This window comes from Leuciscus leuciscus, assembly GCF_965113295.1.
Source record: "Leuciscus leuciscus genome assembly, chromosome: 2".
Taxonomy (NCBI): domain Eukaryota; kingdom Metazoa; phylum Chordata; class Actinopteri; order Cypriniformes; family Leuciscidae; genus Leuciscus; species Leuciscus leuciscus.
Window position 1 is genome coordinate 56,805,277 of NC_138726.1, and position 16,666 is coordinate 56,821,942.

General features: G+C 39.4%; 1 protein-coding gene across 1 annotated transcript in view; it reads right to left on the reverse strand.

Moving 5' to 3' along the window:
* The window catches only part of LOC309493191 (titin-like), a 442,694-nt gene that overhangs the window by 367,549 nt on the left and 58,479 nt on the right, over positions 1–16,666 (reverse strand). The window contains exon 7 of the mRNA XM_082162311.1: positions 3,902–4,171. Coding sequence (XP_082018437.1) covers positions 3,902–4,171 — 270 coding nt within the window. The remainder of the gene's footprint in view (positions 1–3,901; positions 4,172–16,666) is intronic.

Below are 16,666 nucleotides of genomic sequence, written 5' to 3' on the forward strand. Positions count from 1 at the left end.
TTCAGAGGATGCTGGGTCTCATGGCTTCAGCATCCTCAGTGCTTCAGCTGGGTGTGCTTCGCATGCGCCTGCTGCAGTACTGGTTGAAAGCGTGCGCGCCGCGCAGAGCTTGGACCTCCGGTCTCGCGTGCCTCAAGGTCGATCAGAAATGCGTCGCAGCTCTGAAACCTTGGACAGTGACCGACTGGTACCGGTCAGGTGTAAGCCTGGGGACTTCCTCGAGTGTGAAGGTGGTGTCCACGGACGCCTCAACCTCGGGATGGGGAGCGCTGCTCGAGGGCAGACCGTTATTCGGCCAGTGGTCGGAACGGGAGAAGCTTCTGCATATAAACTGCCTGGAAATGATGGCAGTCGACAACGCGCTGAGGCGCTTTTGTCCCCAGATAAAAAGACACCACGTCTTGGTCCGTTCGGACAACATGTCAGTGGTGGCTTATATAAATCACCAAGGAGGTATCAGATCCAGAATCCTTCACAGGCTGACAGAACGCCTCCTGGTCTGGGCTCAGCACAATCTGCGCTCGCTCAGGGCAGCGCATGTGCCCGGCCATCTGAATGTGGGACCAGACAGACTGTCCAGAAACAATATTCCGACAGGAGAATGGTCTTTACACCCACAGACAGTCAAACTGCTATGGAGGACATTTGGCAGAGCGAAAATAGACCTATTTGCGTCTCAAGAGAACGCTCATTGTACGAAAGCCTGTCATAGAAATCAAAGTTGTTGGCCACACGGACTGATTATAGAGTGACACGCAGGAAGACGATTTGGTGAATGTTCATCTATACACGGTTGTCTATTCTCTCTGTATAATGCGTTTATGCCTTGATGTAAGTACATCTGCATATGTATGTTTATTGAATGTATGTTGTTGATGTCCCGCGATCGTTCTGCGTTTGCCATCGGCGGGTTTTGAGCGCCGTAGCGGCCGTAATTTGCCACGAGAGAAACGCCCTAATCAGTATTAGCATCGGCAGTATTCTAAACTGCGTCACCAATGTTGTTTACATTAATAATGTATCATTGCACAATTTATCATGATTATTTGCATTGATAAGGCTGTTATTACTTTTAAGGATGCAGACTTGAGTGTTTAATCATTGTTTATTGCATTCGTTTGACTATCATGCCAGTGTGTATATGATTCTCAGAATATGATTGTAATTATATTTCTTTATTGTTCTTTTAGATCATTAATACAGACATCATTGCCAAAGAATAACTGATCTAGATGACAACGCAAAGACTGTTCAATAAATCCATCTTTGTGAAGAATCTGTTCTCCGACCCTTGATTCTCTGACCGGAATCCCGTCCATATTTGGCCGCCTCAATCAGCATATTATAAAGTTGTAGCACGCCTCCGCTACACTCATTGTCAGGAATTTTTCTCCAAGAGCAGGGACGCGCTGGCTCACGTCTGGCCCCGCTCCCTGCTCTATGCGTTTCCCCCTGTCACGCTCCTACCCCAGGTGTTAGAGCGAATCAGGGAGAGCGGATGCCCAGTGCTACTCGTCGCCCCATTTTGGACAAACCAAGTCTGGTTTCCAGTCCTGATGCAGCTGACGAGTACCGCCCCGTGGCCGATACCGGTGAGGAGGGATCTCCTCTCGCAGGCAAACGGCTCGATCTGGCATCCTTGCCCGGAGCGTTGGTCCCTACATGTGTGGGTCATCAACGGGTACCCGTTAACCTCCCAGCGGGAGTGTTAAACACGATCACTCAGGCTAGAGCTCCATCTACGAGGCGGCTCTATTCCTCAAAATGGTCTGTGTTCACTAGCTGGTGTACAGCGAGTGGTACTCTGCCCTCACGCTGTGGGGTGCCGGAGGTTCTCTCCTTTTTACAAGAGCTTCTGGATAAGGGCAGAACCCCATCCACGCTCAAAGTTTATGTGGCGGCCATAGCAGTGTTCGCTGAACCACCGCTCGGCCAGTCATTAGGAAGGAACGATCTGGTCATTCGCTTCCTTAGAGGAGCTAAGAGGCTGAACCCTCCCAGACCTCCCTCAGTTCCCGTTTGGGACCTTTCCACGGTTCTGGAAGCCATGAAAGGTGCCCCATTCGAGCCAATACAGTCAATAGACCTGAAACTCTTGTCTTTCAAAACAGTGTTTCTTCTGGCTCTCGCTTCAGTGAAGCGCATAGGGGATTTGCAAGCGCTCTCAGTCAGTGCGACGTGTATGGAGTTTGGGCCTAATGACTCGAGAGTCATACTCAAACCAAAGCACGGGTATGTTCCTAAATCCCTCAATACACCGTTTAGGGCACAGGTGATCTCCCTGTCGGCCCTGCCGGTATCTGAAGAGGAAGGGGACGCAGGCTTCCTTTGCCCGGTCAGGGCGTTAAGGGCCTATGTGTCTCGCTCATCTGTTTTCAGACAGACGGAGCAGCTCTTTGTTTTGTTCAGCGGACGTTCTAAGGGACTAGCTGCGTCAAAGCAGAGTCTATCCAGATGGATAGTTGATGCTATAGCGCTAGCTTACACATCCAAGGGCCTGCAATGCCCGATAGGTGTCAAAGCGCACTCCACAAGAGGCATGGGCTTGGTCCAGTGGGATTGCCTTGCAAGATATCTGTATGGCGGCAGGCTGGGCCTCCCCGTCTACATTTATAAGGTTTTATAACCTCGAGGTTCCCGCTTTACAAGCTAGGTTGCTCTCGGTTTAATTTTTCAGTATTGCCCGCCCGATGCTATCGGCTCAGGATGCTGAAACTGCTAGAGTGTCGATCACTGATCGTCTGTATACATCTGTGGGCAGTGCGTAAGTCCCCCATATTTATCAGTCCAGGCCGAGTTCGCCCTGGCTGTGTGGAACACTTGATATAACATGCTCTTATCAGAGCTCCATATTACAGGAATGATGCTATTCTAGCCCCTCTTCCCGGATTCTCTGTGAGTCCCTTGTGATTAGGCACTGTATGAGCCCCGGGCACCTGCCCTTGGGACTTTAGTGTTATGTCTCAAGCACGCACGGCGTTTTACATTGTGTTCCCCTAGCGTAAGATACTTACGCAAGTACGAGAGACCTCTCGTAAGAGAACGTACTCGGTTACTAATGTAACCTCGGTTCTCTCTAGAAGAAGGAACGAGTACTTTCGTATCTTGCCGTGCATGCGTCATGTTCTGATTCGCTTCAGCGATGAAAAACTGACCAAACCAGCCTCTCTGGGCCGTATTTATAGCCCTAGCCCCACCCGCTTTCGGCGGGACATGACGTAATGGGCGCGAAGCACCCTCATTGGTTCTGACGTCATGAGGGGCCTCTATCGATAGGCTGGTGCAGTTGCCGCAGAGCAGCCAATGGGCGCGCGAGCTGTCTCGCCCATGTCTGCATGCTGCTGCAATGCGTTTTACATTATTGCAAAATTAAGGATAATTTTTGGCTTCAATATCTCGAGGAAAAGAGGTTTTCCCCTAGCGTAAGATACTTACGCAAGTACTCGTTCCCTCTTCTAGAGAGAACCGAGGTTACGTTAGTAACCGAGTACATTTTGACTTCAACACTAATAATCTGTAAGTCACGTCATTCTCTCTGACTTCAGTACAAAACTCATCAGAACTGAACTCAATCGCTCAAGTCCTTTTCTATTCTCATGACACTCATGAATATCTCCTGTAACCATAGTGACAGTGACTAAATATCAAAGATGGAGACGCACATAAATTAAAGATGGAGACGCCTATAACACTGGAAAGTCAAAATTTACATGATTTTATAATGAACCAAAACCTCCACAAAACGTGCAACACACACACACACACACACAAACACACACACAAGACGTGTGCAGTTACTGAATAATTACTAAACAGTGAATTGTCAGTCCTCTTATAAGAACAGATGTGGTTGAAAATTATAAGTGATGTTCAATAAACAGATGTGAATATGAAGACTCACCTGATACAGTCAGTGTAACAGCATCACTGAAGTCTGTGTGTGAGTCTGATGATCTCTCTCCTCTACAACTGTATTCACCACTGTAAAACATATCAGCTCTGAAACTGATCTCTGCTGTTGTTCTTGTTGTAAATGGATTGACAGTGTCTCCATCTCTAAACCATCTGTATCTCCACTGAATGTCTCCTCCTCTCTGTATGACACATGTGAGAGTGACTGTCTCTCCTATGAACACACGCTGATCTGGCTTCACCGTCACTACAGGTTTCACTGAAAAACATAGAAGTAAATATTGAAAAGCATCGCAGTATCAAGATCACTGTCATGAACTCAAAACTTCATCAGGAGAAAAACACTTAAAATAAAAAATCTAGTTTTCTTGTAAATTGTAATGATTACATCAAAAATGTATGTGTTGGTAAAAACTAAATGAAACTGATATATGTATCCAGTCTGCATGTCCTTTGTATTATTGCTCTTCCAGTTCTGACCAGTAGATGATGCTGTTTACAGTCTGAGTGTTTAAAGGGGACATATCATGCTAAATCCACTTTTTTAGCCCTTAAATGCATTTTGTTGTATATTTGGAGTGTTTAGAAGTACAGAAAAGTTGAAATTATTCTCTTCAGGTGCTTCGTTGATATCTTTATATTCTGTTTTGGTCATATTTTTCAACCTGTTCCGATTTTTCTATTCTCTATGACGTTTTTTGAACTATTACGTCACAGTATTTGCAGCGGAACTGCCAAATAAGGACATCGACTTCCGGCCCAACACTTCCAGCAATCCGCCATTTTTATTTCTCGCTGCAATTTTGTAGTCCAAGCTAAAGGATGCAGAAGTTACAAGAGGGTAAGTTAAAATGTTCGGTTGTTGGATGTAGTAACCCACACGCTTCATTACACCGTCTAATGTAGATGAACTGCCGCGCTTGTGACAGGGCACATGTTTAACTGAAAGAACGAGCAGAGAGAGAGACACGCGCGCACTCTCTCTCTTCGGAGCCAGGCGAAAGTGTAAACAAGACTTCACCGTCTCCAAACTAGACGCTGTCTTGCTCTCTCTCCCTCGCACATATTAATCAAAATAAATCGACACGGTGGTAAAAGGTCGGAAGACCAAAGTTTCATGTGTAAATACAGTAACACACCATTGCGATACATCCATATGAAGACGTTGTTCTGCTGGTTCGTCGTCTTCATTTTCATCTCGCTCCGGCTCCGACTCTGGCTCGAACATGTAAGGCTGGATGGACAAGTCTTCCGTTGTTGACATTTTGTTAATAACGTGTGAATAAAACGTTTCTGTGCCGCTAGATAATCGTATCTCTGCTATCAAACTACAAAAATGGCCGAACGGGGTGGAGTTGAACCGAGTGTCACCTCTGCAACCTGGAGAGGGGGCGGGGTATGAAGTGTCTCAATTGTATTTAAAGAAACGAGTTGCTCTCAGACGCACATAAGAAAAGGGGTAGAAAAGGGGTCTGTGGAGCTATAATAATGAGGAATTCAGACCCAAGAGTAGTATGTATGCTATGGCAAGTGTCAAAATGATTAATGACTTTGACCTTTTGACAGGTTGAACTTCCGGTGACCTTTATGATTGATGGGTTGAACTTCCTTTATGAGGTCATGGGATTAACCTTTGCCCTTCCTACCTATCGATCATGTGGTTTGACAGTTGCTTTTGCCCCGGTGACCTAGCTAGTCCTAAATCATAGTTTTGACGGTTAGTTTTTGACCTATTTAACTAGAACAGATGTTTGAACTTTGTCCCAGTTATGTGTGTGCGTGTGTGGTTATATGGCTTGTGCCTGCGCCCCCCCTTCCCATTACATTCCTGAGCAGTATATAAATTATCATGCTAAAGTTCTTTTTAAAAGTGTATAACATAAATTATATAATCTAAAGCAATTTAACTAAGGTTGAAAAATATTCTGTTCTTTTAAAAGCTTTCTAAAACCAATAGTTTTAGATAAAAGTATATAAAAGTATATAAAATTGTCTTACCTTATTTTAGAGAGAGTTGAAGAAGTAGCTCCTAACACATCATTGTCCATACGAATGGGTCACAAAAATAATTAAGCTAAAGTTGAAAAAATATTCAGTTTTTTTTTAAAGTATATAATGAAATACTTATAAAATCTACCGAACCAAGTATTTCAGTTTACTGAATTCATATAGTCATTCCTGAATGACCTCACACTGTCTCAAAAGATAAGGAGCGCGCGCGTGTCTGTGTGTCTATGCGCGCGTCCTCTTCCTGCGAGCTCTGACCCCCCTCCTTACAGTGTAACTGTCAAGTGAATCTCACACTAACAAAAGTTGAAAACATGCCTTTAAAAGTATAATATAAATATCTTATTGATCCAATTGTTTTAGTTTTAGATGAATAAAAAAATGACTGAGTTAAAATTAACTCATCAATGTCCATACCATTCATGTCCACAAAAATAATTAAACTAAAGTTGAAAAACATACCTTTAAAAGTGTATAATATAAAATAAAATATCTTGCTAAAGTTGAAAAACATACCGTTCCTTAAAAGTATAATATAAATATCTTATTGATCCAACTATTTTAGTTTTAGATGAATAAAAAATGACTGAGTTAAAATTAACACATCAATGTCCATACCACTGATGCCCACAAAAATAATTAAACTAAAGTTGATAAACATACCTTTAAAACTGTATAAATGTAATGGTTATAAAATAATTTTACTAAGGTTGAAAAAATATTCAGTTCTTTTAAAAGAATATAACATAAAAAGCTTACTAAAACCAATTGTTTTAGTTAAAAGTAAATAAAATCATCTTACCTTATTTTAGAGAGAAAGTTGAAGAAGTGGCTCCTAACACATCATTGTCCATTGATGTCCACAAAAAATGCAATGTATGAATGGATTCAAAATTGTTTTACACAACTGAATTCATATAGTCATTCCTGAATGTCTCTCAAAGCACCGTCTCAAAACATAGGGAGGCGCGCGGTATGTGTGTCAAAAAGTAAAACACACGTGTGTGTGTGTGTGTGTGTGTGTGTGTGTGTGTGTGTGTGTGTGTGTGTGTGTGTGTGTGTGTGTGTGTGTGTGTGTGTGTGTGTGTGTGTGTTCACGCCCCTTCACATGTGAGCTTTGACCCCTCTCCTTCGCATACCAGAGCACAGTGAAAGTGAGGAAGGGGTTTCCTAATATCACACTCACAAAAGTTGAAAAACATACTGTTCCTTAAAAGTGTATAAATAAAATGGTTATATAAATATACTGAAACCTATTATTTTAGATGAATAAATAAAATTCATCTTACATGTTTAGAGTTACAACTCTTGAACTTACATGTTCAAGAAGCTGTTGAGAGCTATAAATCACAGAGTGGTTCTCTCTCACACCAGTGTCTCTGACTCAGAGGGGTGTATTCAGTGATGGGATGAGACATTTTGAATGGTGTGTTAAACTTATAATCCTAAATGTTTAAATGACATCTTTTAAAAATAAAAGATGTTTTAAATAAATTATTAAAAGTCTTAATAAAAACAAATATTTTACAACGATGGTCTGTGGAAAAATTTGACTTGAACAAAGTATTTTTATTTATTTATCATGGGTATGTCAAATCACTTGAAAATTGAAGCGTCACAAGTCATCTCACGCCTGTGAAATATTCAGTAATTTCTTAAGTTGTATCTGTGAGAAAATGACAACCACATAGGCCTATCTTCAGAGAGAGCAACCATGAAAACATTTAGAAACTGGGAATCTTCCAGAAATAAGGTCCTTCCGATCAGCGCTGAGAAAGAAGTTACTGGACAATAATGATAGCTTCAGAATATCGGATGACAGATGAGTCTCTGTGCATCGTGTCAGAGCGTATGTCATGTTAGTCTGCTAACGCCTTTACAGAGCCAAAAGTTTTGTACACACAAAATTCATTTAAAAGCATAACCGTAAAAGTTTAAATCAAATCTTTAAAGTTTTATTAAAACCATATCTTCTATTTATCTTCTTAGAAGACTTAGGTATTATTGTTACTAAACAGCGTCTGTTCAAAAACTTTAGGTGGTCGTCTTAAATCTAATTTATATGAAAAAGATTCAATCAGCATATTTTTTTCCATGCTGGGTTTCAATTTTTATGGTGGGGGCTTTCCATAGCTATCCCGTACACCTAAAAACGACCATCACAGAAAACTACATTAAAAATGAAATAAATAAATCATTTTATAAAATGTAAACAAAGTTTTAGCTAAATAAAAACACCTTACATTTCCAGAGAGGTGAAGTAGTTCTTTATGCAATGATAAAAACGATCCAAAAAAGCAAATAGTTTAAGTTGTCATAAACAGAACAAAACAAAACAAATCCTTCAGTGATAAACTACAGTGTGAACTGAAGCTTCAGGATATAGGGCGACAGAACAGATGAGTCTCGGCGGACAATGTCGCAGTAAATCTAGTCTGCTAACGCCTTTCCAGAGTACATCCAGAGTTTACACTAATTTCATTTAAAAGCATAACCTTAAAAGTTTAAATCAAATCTTTAAAATCATATCTTCTTAGAAGATTTATGTATTATTGTTACTAAGCAGCGTCTGTCCAAAAACTTTAGATTGTTACATACAACATACAACATGAAACATGTTGTCAAGGTTTGTCACAATGTTTTTTAAGAAATCCTAGGACTTCACATTGCTCTTATTTAGTCAAAGTTGTATCATTTGGAAAATCAAAGTAAAAATCATACATCGTCTTAATTCAGAGTATAAGTATAAGATCGTATAAGATCATTTTTACTCGTATCTCCCGAACTAGGGTGAAACCCTTTACTGAGAATATACCACCGGTCATCTACTCAAAATATATGTAGAAGTTTCAAATGTTAGCATTTGTTGATGGTGGCCGCATGAACAGACTTTGGGGAGATCTATAGCAGACCTATATAGCAGTCCCAAAAGAATTTCTCCCATCTAGCGATTCTTCCATCCACTCGCTTTTTGCAACTTTGGTAAATGTGCCAAGAAGCTATGACAACATGTCTTCCAATAGCACATCATCGAGTTTAACTGTACATGTTCTACCGTTATGCTGCCTATATAATGATTTACACAACCAAGCTCGTCATTTAGACCGTAACTTTGACTTACCTGTCGAGAAGAAAGCAGGCAACTTCCCTTTCAAAGTCTTTCTCCTTCATTAGCTCTTTCCACCTGGGAAATTTATTTATTTACATACCGATAAATAACATTTTTGCTTTTTGGCGACGACCAGTGCAGCCTTTCAAATGTGCCTGGGGCAGTATTTTCAAATTTTCATCCAGGCTGCCCCGGGTTCGACTCCCGGTATGGGAAGACAATTTTTTTACATCGCCAACAAAATTCAAGTTATTCAAGTTCATCAATAATCATTTATAGTCTTAGAGGCCTACACGAACTGCAGAAACAAGCAGTTTCTTGAAGATTCGGTACTGAATCATTTTCACAAATACAATTATTGAATTCAGAAAATTTCACTATGGAATATTTACTTTATCTATCATAATTTCAATTTAGTACGTCATCATTTAAACTTTTCATCTCATAATTATGACGCATAGTCATAATTTTTATTTCAACTTTTTAATTCAGAATTACAATTTTTGTCAATTACGCCTTTTTAATGTAATAATTCAAACCTTTTTAAGTCATCATTTGGTTGTTGACTATAGTAGTGCTGATGATGAAATGTGTCGAGTTAGGCTAGCGCTTTTTGTACCTCTCTGGTCTTTTTCAAGATGGCGGAACGACACGGAAGCTTCCTTGGACATACCCGCCCCATGTAAATAAAGATAAGAAATGATCTGATTTTAAGAAAGATCATTTTACACCCATGAGGACATATTTTATGAATACAGACAATGATTTTAGCTAATAAAATACAATTTTTCAACCCGAGCGAATCTACACACGAGAGGCCTTCAGAAGTCATAACTTCAGCGGCTTAGGCCCATTGGTGTAGGTATTTGTAAAAAATCAAATACTCTATTACACTTTTTAAAGTTAGAATAAAAAGACCTGTGGTGTTGTCTGACACAAGGCCATTAACTTGTTTTATAAATTTCTACAAATATCAACCTGATAAATGAAAATCAGAAAAAAAGAAAAAACAGTGTTTTAAAATACAACTAAACCATGATAATGTTTAGTTTAGATGTTGATGACTCAGGCATAGTGCAACCAGATTTCTCTAACATCTCACTCACAACGCAAAACGTTGTAAATTAACATTTTCAAACTGTAATTTAACCATATTTTATTAATATTATGTTGATTTAAAGTTTTTGATATTAACTAATACCTTTATCTTTTAACATCCGGCACAAAATGAAAGAGATGAATTATTTGAAAAAAGGAATATTCACAATCTACAGTTAGATTTTCTCCTACTTAGTATCTGTGGGTGTATTTTGTCACACCATAGTGATGCAAAGTTCCACACCCTATGGACTAACTTTAAAACATCATCTTTATACAGGAATGAAACGTGTCCATGTAAGATTCAAAAGACCAAATCACTAAGAAAAGAGCCGTTTATAATAAATACACAAAAGGTTCCAAATGATGATGGTTTTATTACTCCGCTAGATTTAGTCATCTTGTTCAGATAGTAGGCGACACTGTTTCACATGTTGTATGTTGGACCGTATGTGTTTTAGATGAAAACGTTTCTTTGAGAGCCGTCTATAGAAATAAATGACGCTTAAGAATTTAAGCGATAGTCTTTCTGTTTGACTAAATTGATATCAATCACACAAATACGAATCACACAAAAGTACATGCTGTTTTACACTTAAACTATTGCACCGAGAGAGGCATATTCATCAAAGTTCCACACTTTGGTAAAACCTGCAGATAAAATTGCACGAATAGTAAATTCTAATTCTTCATCACCATGAGCCATTTAAAAACATACACAGAAAAAGCCACTATAGTGATCAGTTTTGACTTTTGGGGGTTTTGTCATTGACATTTTTTGCTTCTTTTTGTTTTTGTACAGTTTGCAAAAAGTATATAGTCTCAGAGCGTGGTCAAACATGTTCATATAGGAATGTATCCTATACTTTATAGGTCCTTCTAGTATGAGAGTGTTTAGTATGAGAGTGAATCTTTCTGCTATGTCTACGAAACATCGACGTGAAAGATGAGTATTGCTGTTTTTTCTGTTACCTATTACAGTTTAAACTCGTCTAACTATTACACTTATTTTGTTATTATACACAGTTAAGCTAATGAATTACGGTTGATAAGTGTTATATTCATGTGAAAGGGGGGATGATTCATTTTTTATTCCGTCCACACCAGAGTTTTAGGCATCCGTCTTTTAGGCCCGATCCAGAAAACAGACGTTGTGTCTTAATAATTGCTCTTCTTTTTATGATCTTCTTTTTATTCTGCATAATGCTGAAATATTTTAACCTATCGTCAATTTCAAGCATTAGATAAATCGTCTAACTATTATATCTTGTTTATACCTGGATTCTTGTTTAACAGCGCTATTGTTCTCGGCCTCATCAAAGTTCACATAGTTTTCACCGACTCTGAAACAAGACCAAATATTAGTTGCTCTTATTTAATTTTGGTTACATTGTTTTTATGCATCATGTTAAATGTAAATTTTATGATAGGAAAGTACGGACAGCGCCTTTGACCAATCCTCTACATATGGGGCACTTGCTCAGAGAAGGCGCACATTCTTTGCACACAACTAGGTGACCACAGGGGATGAAGACAATGTTCACTTCCTTATCCATGCAAACTTTGCAGATGCGCTCCTCTTGAAGTCTTCTTAACTGTTCCTCCATAGGCAAGTCTGAAAGATCTTGACTCGGTGATGCAGCTTCATTTGTCTGGGCCGTCAGGCCACACTCAAATTCCATCTCTAAAGCAGACGTCACCACAGGATTGTTCTCTTGTTCTCTCACAAATTCTCTCGAGTCGCTGTCTCCATTAGTCAATAGCCGCTCAAATAGTCTTGGAAATCTTGCTTGAATCTGACGGACAAACTCTTGGCCCTTTTCTTGCAGCAGGTATTCACATCTTGGAAACCACTTGGCATGTTCTACCCATGGATCATCACCAGACTCCCAACATCTGAGTCCACCATCGCAACAAAAGCACTTCACGTCATCATTACGACCAACATAGTAAAAACCAGCCTTAGCCAATTGGTCTGGTCGAACAGTTATTCTTGAGGGCCAGTAGACAAATGTGAGCAACCGGTCTTCACACTGTTGCATTGCCGATCCATTGGAAAGGATAGATAAAGGTACATTATCTGCACGGTCATCTCGAACGAAGCGGCAGTGGGGGTAATGCCTCTGGTGTTCTGATACTGCCAGATCTCCCGGTTCCCAGTTGCTAAGCTGGCCTCCACAACTGAAGCAAGCCACTCTGTCGCCCTGGCCAAGGTAGTAGAAACCACTTTTGGCAAGCTCGGCCGGAGCTACTGGTGCAAGAGTCCAATTCTGAAAGGTGTCAAGGCGTTCCTGTTCCCGACGCATGTCAGGATTCTGACAAGCCGGAGGGCGCTGGTGAGACATATCCATGTTTAAGTAAACTCCTCCGTTTGGCCTGATACGGATGCCGTGGTGGTCGATGTAACGGGTGTCGCAGGGGTGGAAAGAGGATGGCTTCGTTGCGAAGCGGGGAAAGGGCACTTTTGATGAAGACATAAAAATGGGACCACAGGGCGTGTCCACTCAAGCCCTTCTCTCTGCCGGACATCCCATGACTAGTGTCTAGTCGTCCATGACAGAACACATCATCTTATTAAAAAATGTAATGAGAACAAAGAACAAGAACAAAATCGAATTTTGTTCAACACCATGTCCTTTCTTCTGTACACGGCGGGCAATACAGTTGTATCATTTGATATGATACAACTGTATTGCCGCCTCGGGAATACGGTAATTAAAATGCAGAAAACAAATATGTAAATATGTAAATATTCTAAATATTACTCTAAATATTATTATTATTATTATAATACTATTTTTATGAGCTCAGACATTTTTTAACCAGAAATTTTTATTTCAACATTATACTTTCATACATTGAAGAAGAAATTTGAGTGAAAGACATTTACAGATGGTCTAACCAGAATAGAAAATCTCTGCAGGCTATCATGTTTTGCTCCAGGGTATAGTTGACCAGACTTTCAACTAATTCACCAACGCCAGTTTTTGCATTTTTTGACACCAGTGACACACAGAGATCCGTTAAAAATGTCCATATAGCGAGAATTTCTGTGATTTCGAATTCGTCGCAACATCCACCCAACACATCCAGAACTTTTCTGAGGATTACGCCGATCGGCTCTTTGCCGTTAAAAAACATGGGCGTTACATCAGGCCATGGCTTTGTCAAGCCTCTTACGACGTCCATTTCATTTTTGAGATTTGTCACACGTTTGGTATCCTGCGCACAATCTTTTTTCATATCACACGCAGCGTCGATGATCCTGTGCATCAAGCCAACCATTTGGCCTCTAAAATGATCTTTAAACATACAGTCCAACGCCTCTCTTAAACGACACTCTTTGCCCGTGGCGCACTCACACACCGGAGGATAATTGTGACCCGCATCGCCAGAACTCGACAGGGAGTCGCTCTCCTTTAGGTTTTGCGTCGCCATTTTTTCAGCTTTTCGACGAGTCTCCTGAATCTCCTGGAATGTTCCTGGAATCTCCCTTGCGGTGCAATCGTGCGTTAATGCTCGGAAGTTTGTGGGTCAGAAGTTTGCGTCAGGCTCAGACAAACAGGACTTTCAACTTTTGTTGCAGTGGCGCAGCAGTCCGAGGCTAGTAGAGCTAGAGTAGAGCGTGCAATGTTCTGAAATATTTATCAGGCTGGCGTCCACCCACCCCGCTGGAGGGGCTGAATAGGGGTTGTCATCAGGAAAGCCATAAATAACTAGGTCCTGCATAAACAACAAGTCCTGGGTCCAAGTCCTATCCAAGTCCTCCAGAGAGAAGAATAGAATAGAATAATAGAATAGAATCGGGCATTTATATAGCGCTTTCATATGTACTACTGTACACCCAAAGCGCTTTACAATCATATCAGGGGATCTCTCCTCAACCACCACCAGTGTGCAGCATCCACTTGGATGATGCGACGGCAGCCACAGTACAACGGCGCTCACCACACACCGGATATAGGTGGAGAGAGGAGAGAGAGTGATAGAGCCAATTCAATGTAAGGGGATTATTAGGAGAGAAGTTTATTATTTTCACTCAATCCAGTTACAAAATCTGATTAAACATTACATGGGTGAATTGTTCAACATAAGTTCTGTAACACACATTTAGAAAGTAGGATGTATTTCATTTTAGTTTTTCTTCAAACAATGAGACAAAAGTAGCTTTGTATGCACAGATTTTGAGAAAGAGACATCCTTGTCTTTATTTTTAAAAACATAGAACCAGAGAACAGAGAACCTTGTGCGGCATATCCGCATAAAGGGTTAACATATACATTTTAGCATTATTTAAAAACTAGGATGATATAATAATATAATGTAAATGTCTCACGTGAAGATTTTATCAAATCAAGCCAATTCATGCGAATACTGTCGTATATGACCAAAGAGATATATAACAAATATGATATCCGGGGGGAAAGTGTAAAGAAAACACCATACAAAACATTACATTCACACTCGGCAATTCGATAAGTGTTAAAAGTGTAAGGAAAATAGACAGGCTACAATAGATTGAGAATGGTGATGTTAAAAATTGTTAAACAGGGTGTTTCAGAAGAAATGCAAAAATGTGCTTTTTACGAACGCCCGCTCTACACGTGACGTCACATCTCCGCGTTGCTGTTTTGGCACGCTTTATGGAAGTTTGAATCGTTCAGTCATACACACAAGTGCAGCGATGGAGCGCGTGAACACGAGCAGTGTGAGAGGATTCCTGAGATCTTGCGACGATCTGACTGAGAAAATTCGCTGTTTAATACAGAAGAAACTCATCAAGAAGTACTTGAGCAGGTAATATTATGCGCTTACGATGCAATGTGTGGGAGTGACGCAGTATCCAGAGGTTGAATTGTAAAAAAACTAAAAAACCTATTTTATGCGTGGATTAAAGAATAGAATAAAAACAAATAGGCATTTATTGAAGACATATTTTTTATATCATTGTAGAATGTATTTCTCTCTCACTAGCCTATGGACAAACAATCCCATGCATGCCAAACTATCATTTGGCATAACTAATCATTATCAACATATTTTTTGATAAAAGAGTTCCAAATGATAATTTTAAGCGCTCCAAAGTTCACTTTGTCCACAAAAAGGAACTTAGCCTTAATTTACTGAAGGCTATGGATGTTAGGTAAATATGTTTATTAAATTGTACACATTCATTCATGTACACGTTATGTGTTTCTTCTCCTCTCACATTAAATCACAATTTAGAAAAAAGAAATTAGAAAAAAGTTGATTAGTTTGATTATTTTTGTCATTGTTTAACATTTCTCAAAACATTTCTGTCAAATATGAAATGTTTAGTTTAGCTACTTGCACCTTATCTCACACTTTGACCGTTATCAGCTATTATCAGATAGTATTGTCCTAACATAGACTATTATTGTTATTGGCCTAACATAGACTATTGTTTTAACTCTGGTTTAACTTGCTGTGCGTCTGTTCACCGGCCAGCATGTGCTCTAACACTGCAGCATCAGCCGCTTCATTGACTTTGAACTGGTGTATGAATGTGTTTATTTTATGTTAACTTTATTTTTGCTATTGTACATACATTTTATTCTTCTAACTGTTTGTCTTTGGTTAACACAGTTGGAGAAGAACAACAGGGAGGTTGGAAGACACAGTAGAGGAACTACAGAATAAATATGGAGAGAAAACAGCATTAAAAAGGATCAAGTCCATAGTGAAAAAAATCAGAAAAAAGAATATCAAACGTAGGAAAAGATTTATAATTTACTTTGTTAGTAGTCAATATGGTTCTCAATCTTCAATAAGCTTTACTATAATGTTTACATGGTTTTGGTTGTGTATTTAATTGTTAATGTTTTAACAGATGGTGACATTCAAACGCTGAGCGTTCAAACACATTCTGGAAACATGACAAATCAACAGCCTAACAACCTTCCACAACGACAGCATAATAATACTACATCATTCGGACAGCCATTAATTCAGAACCCTAATCAGCTTAACTTCACAATTGCCCAGAAGAATGGTGGGACAATAGTTACTACAATTATGGTAGAAAACACAATATATGGTGATGTTAACATCGGTGCGGTGAGTGTCTGATAATTTAAGAAACAGTTGCTTAGTTAAGAAATGATGTGTATGTGTTTTTTCACAAATTTTGTTTTGTTTTTTAAAGTTAGTCCATAGTCTTTACAAGAGTGTGTAAAAATACACCCACAGATACTAAGTAGGAGAAAATCTAACTGTAGATTGTGAATATTCCTTTTTTCAAATAATTCATCTCTTTCATTTTGTGCCGGATGTTAAAAGATAAAGGTATTAGTTAATATCAAAAACTTTAAATCAACATAATATTAATAAAATATGGTTAAATTACAGTTTGAAAATGTTAATTTACAACGTTTTGCGTTGTGAGTGAGATGTTAGAGAAATCTGGTTGCACTATGCCTGAGTCATCAACATCTAAACTAAACATTATCATGGTTTAGTTGTATTTTAAAACACTGTTTTTTCTTTTTTTCTGATTTTCATTTATCAGGTTGATATTTG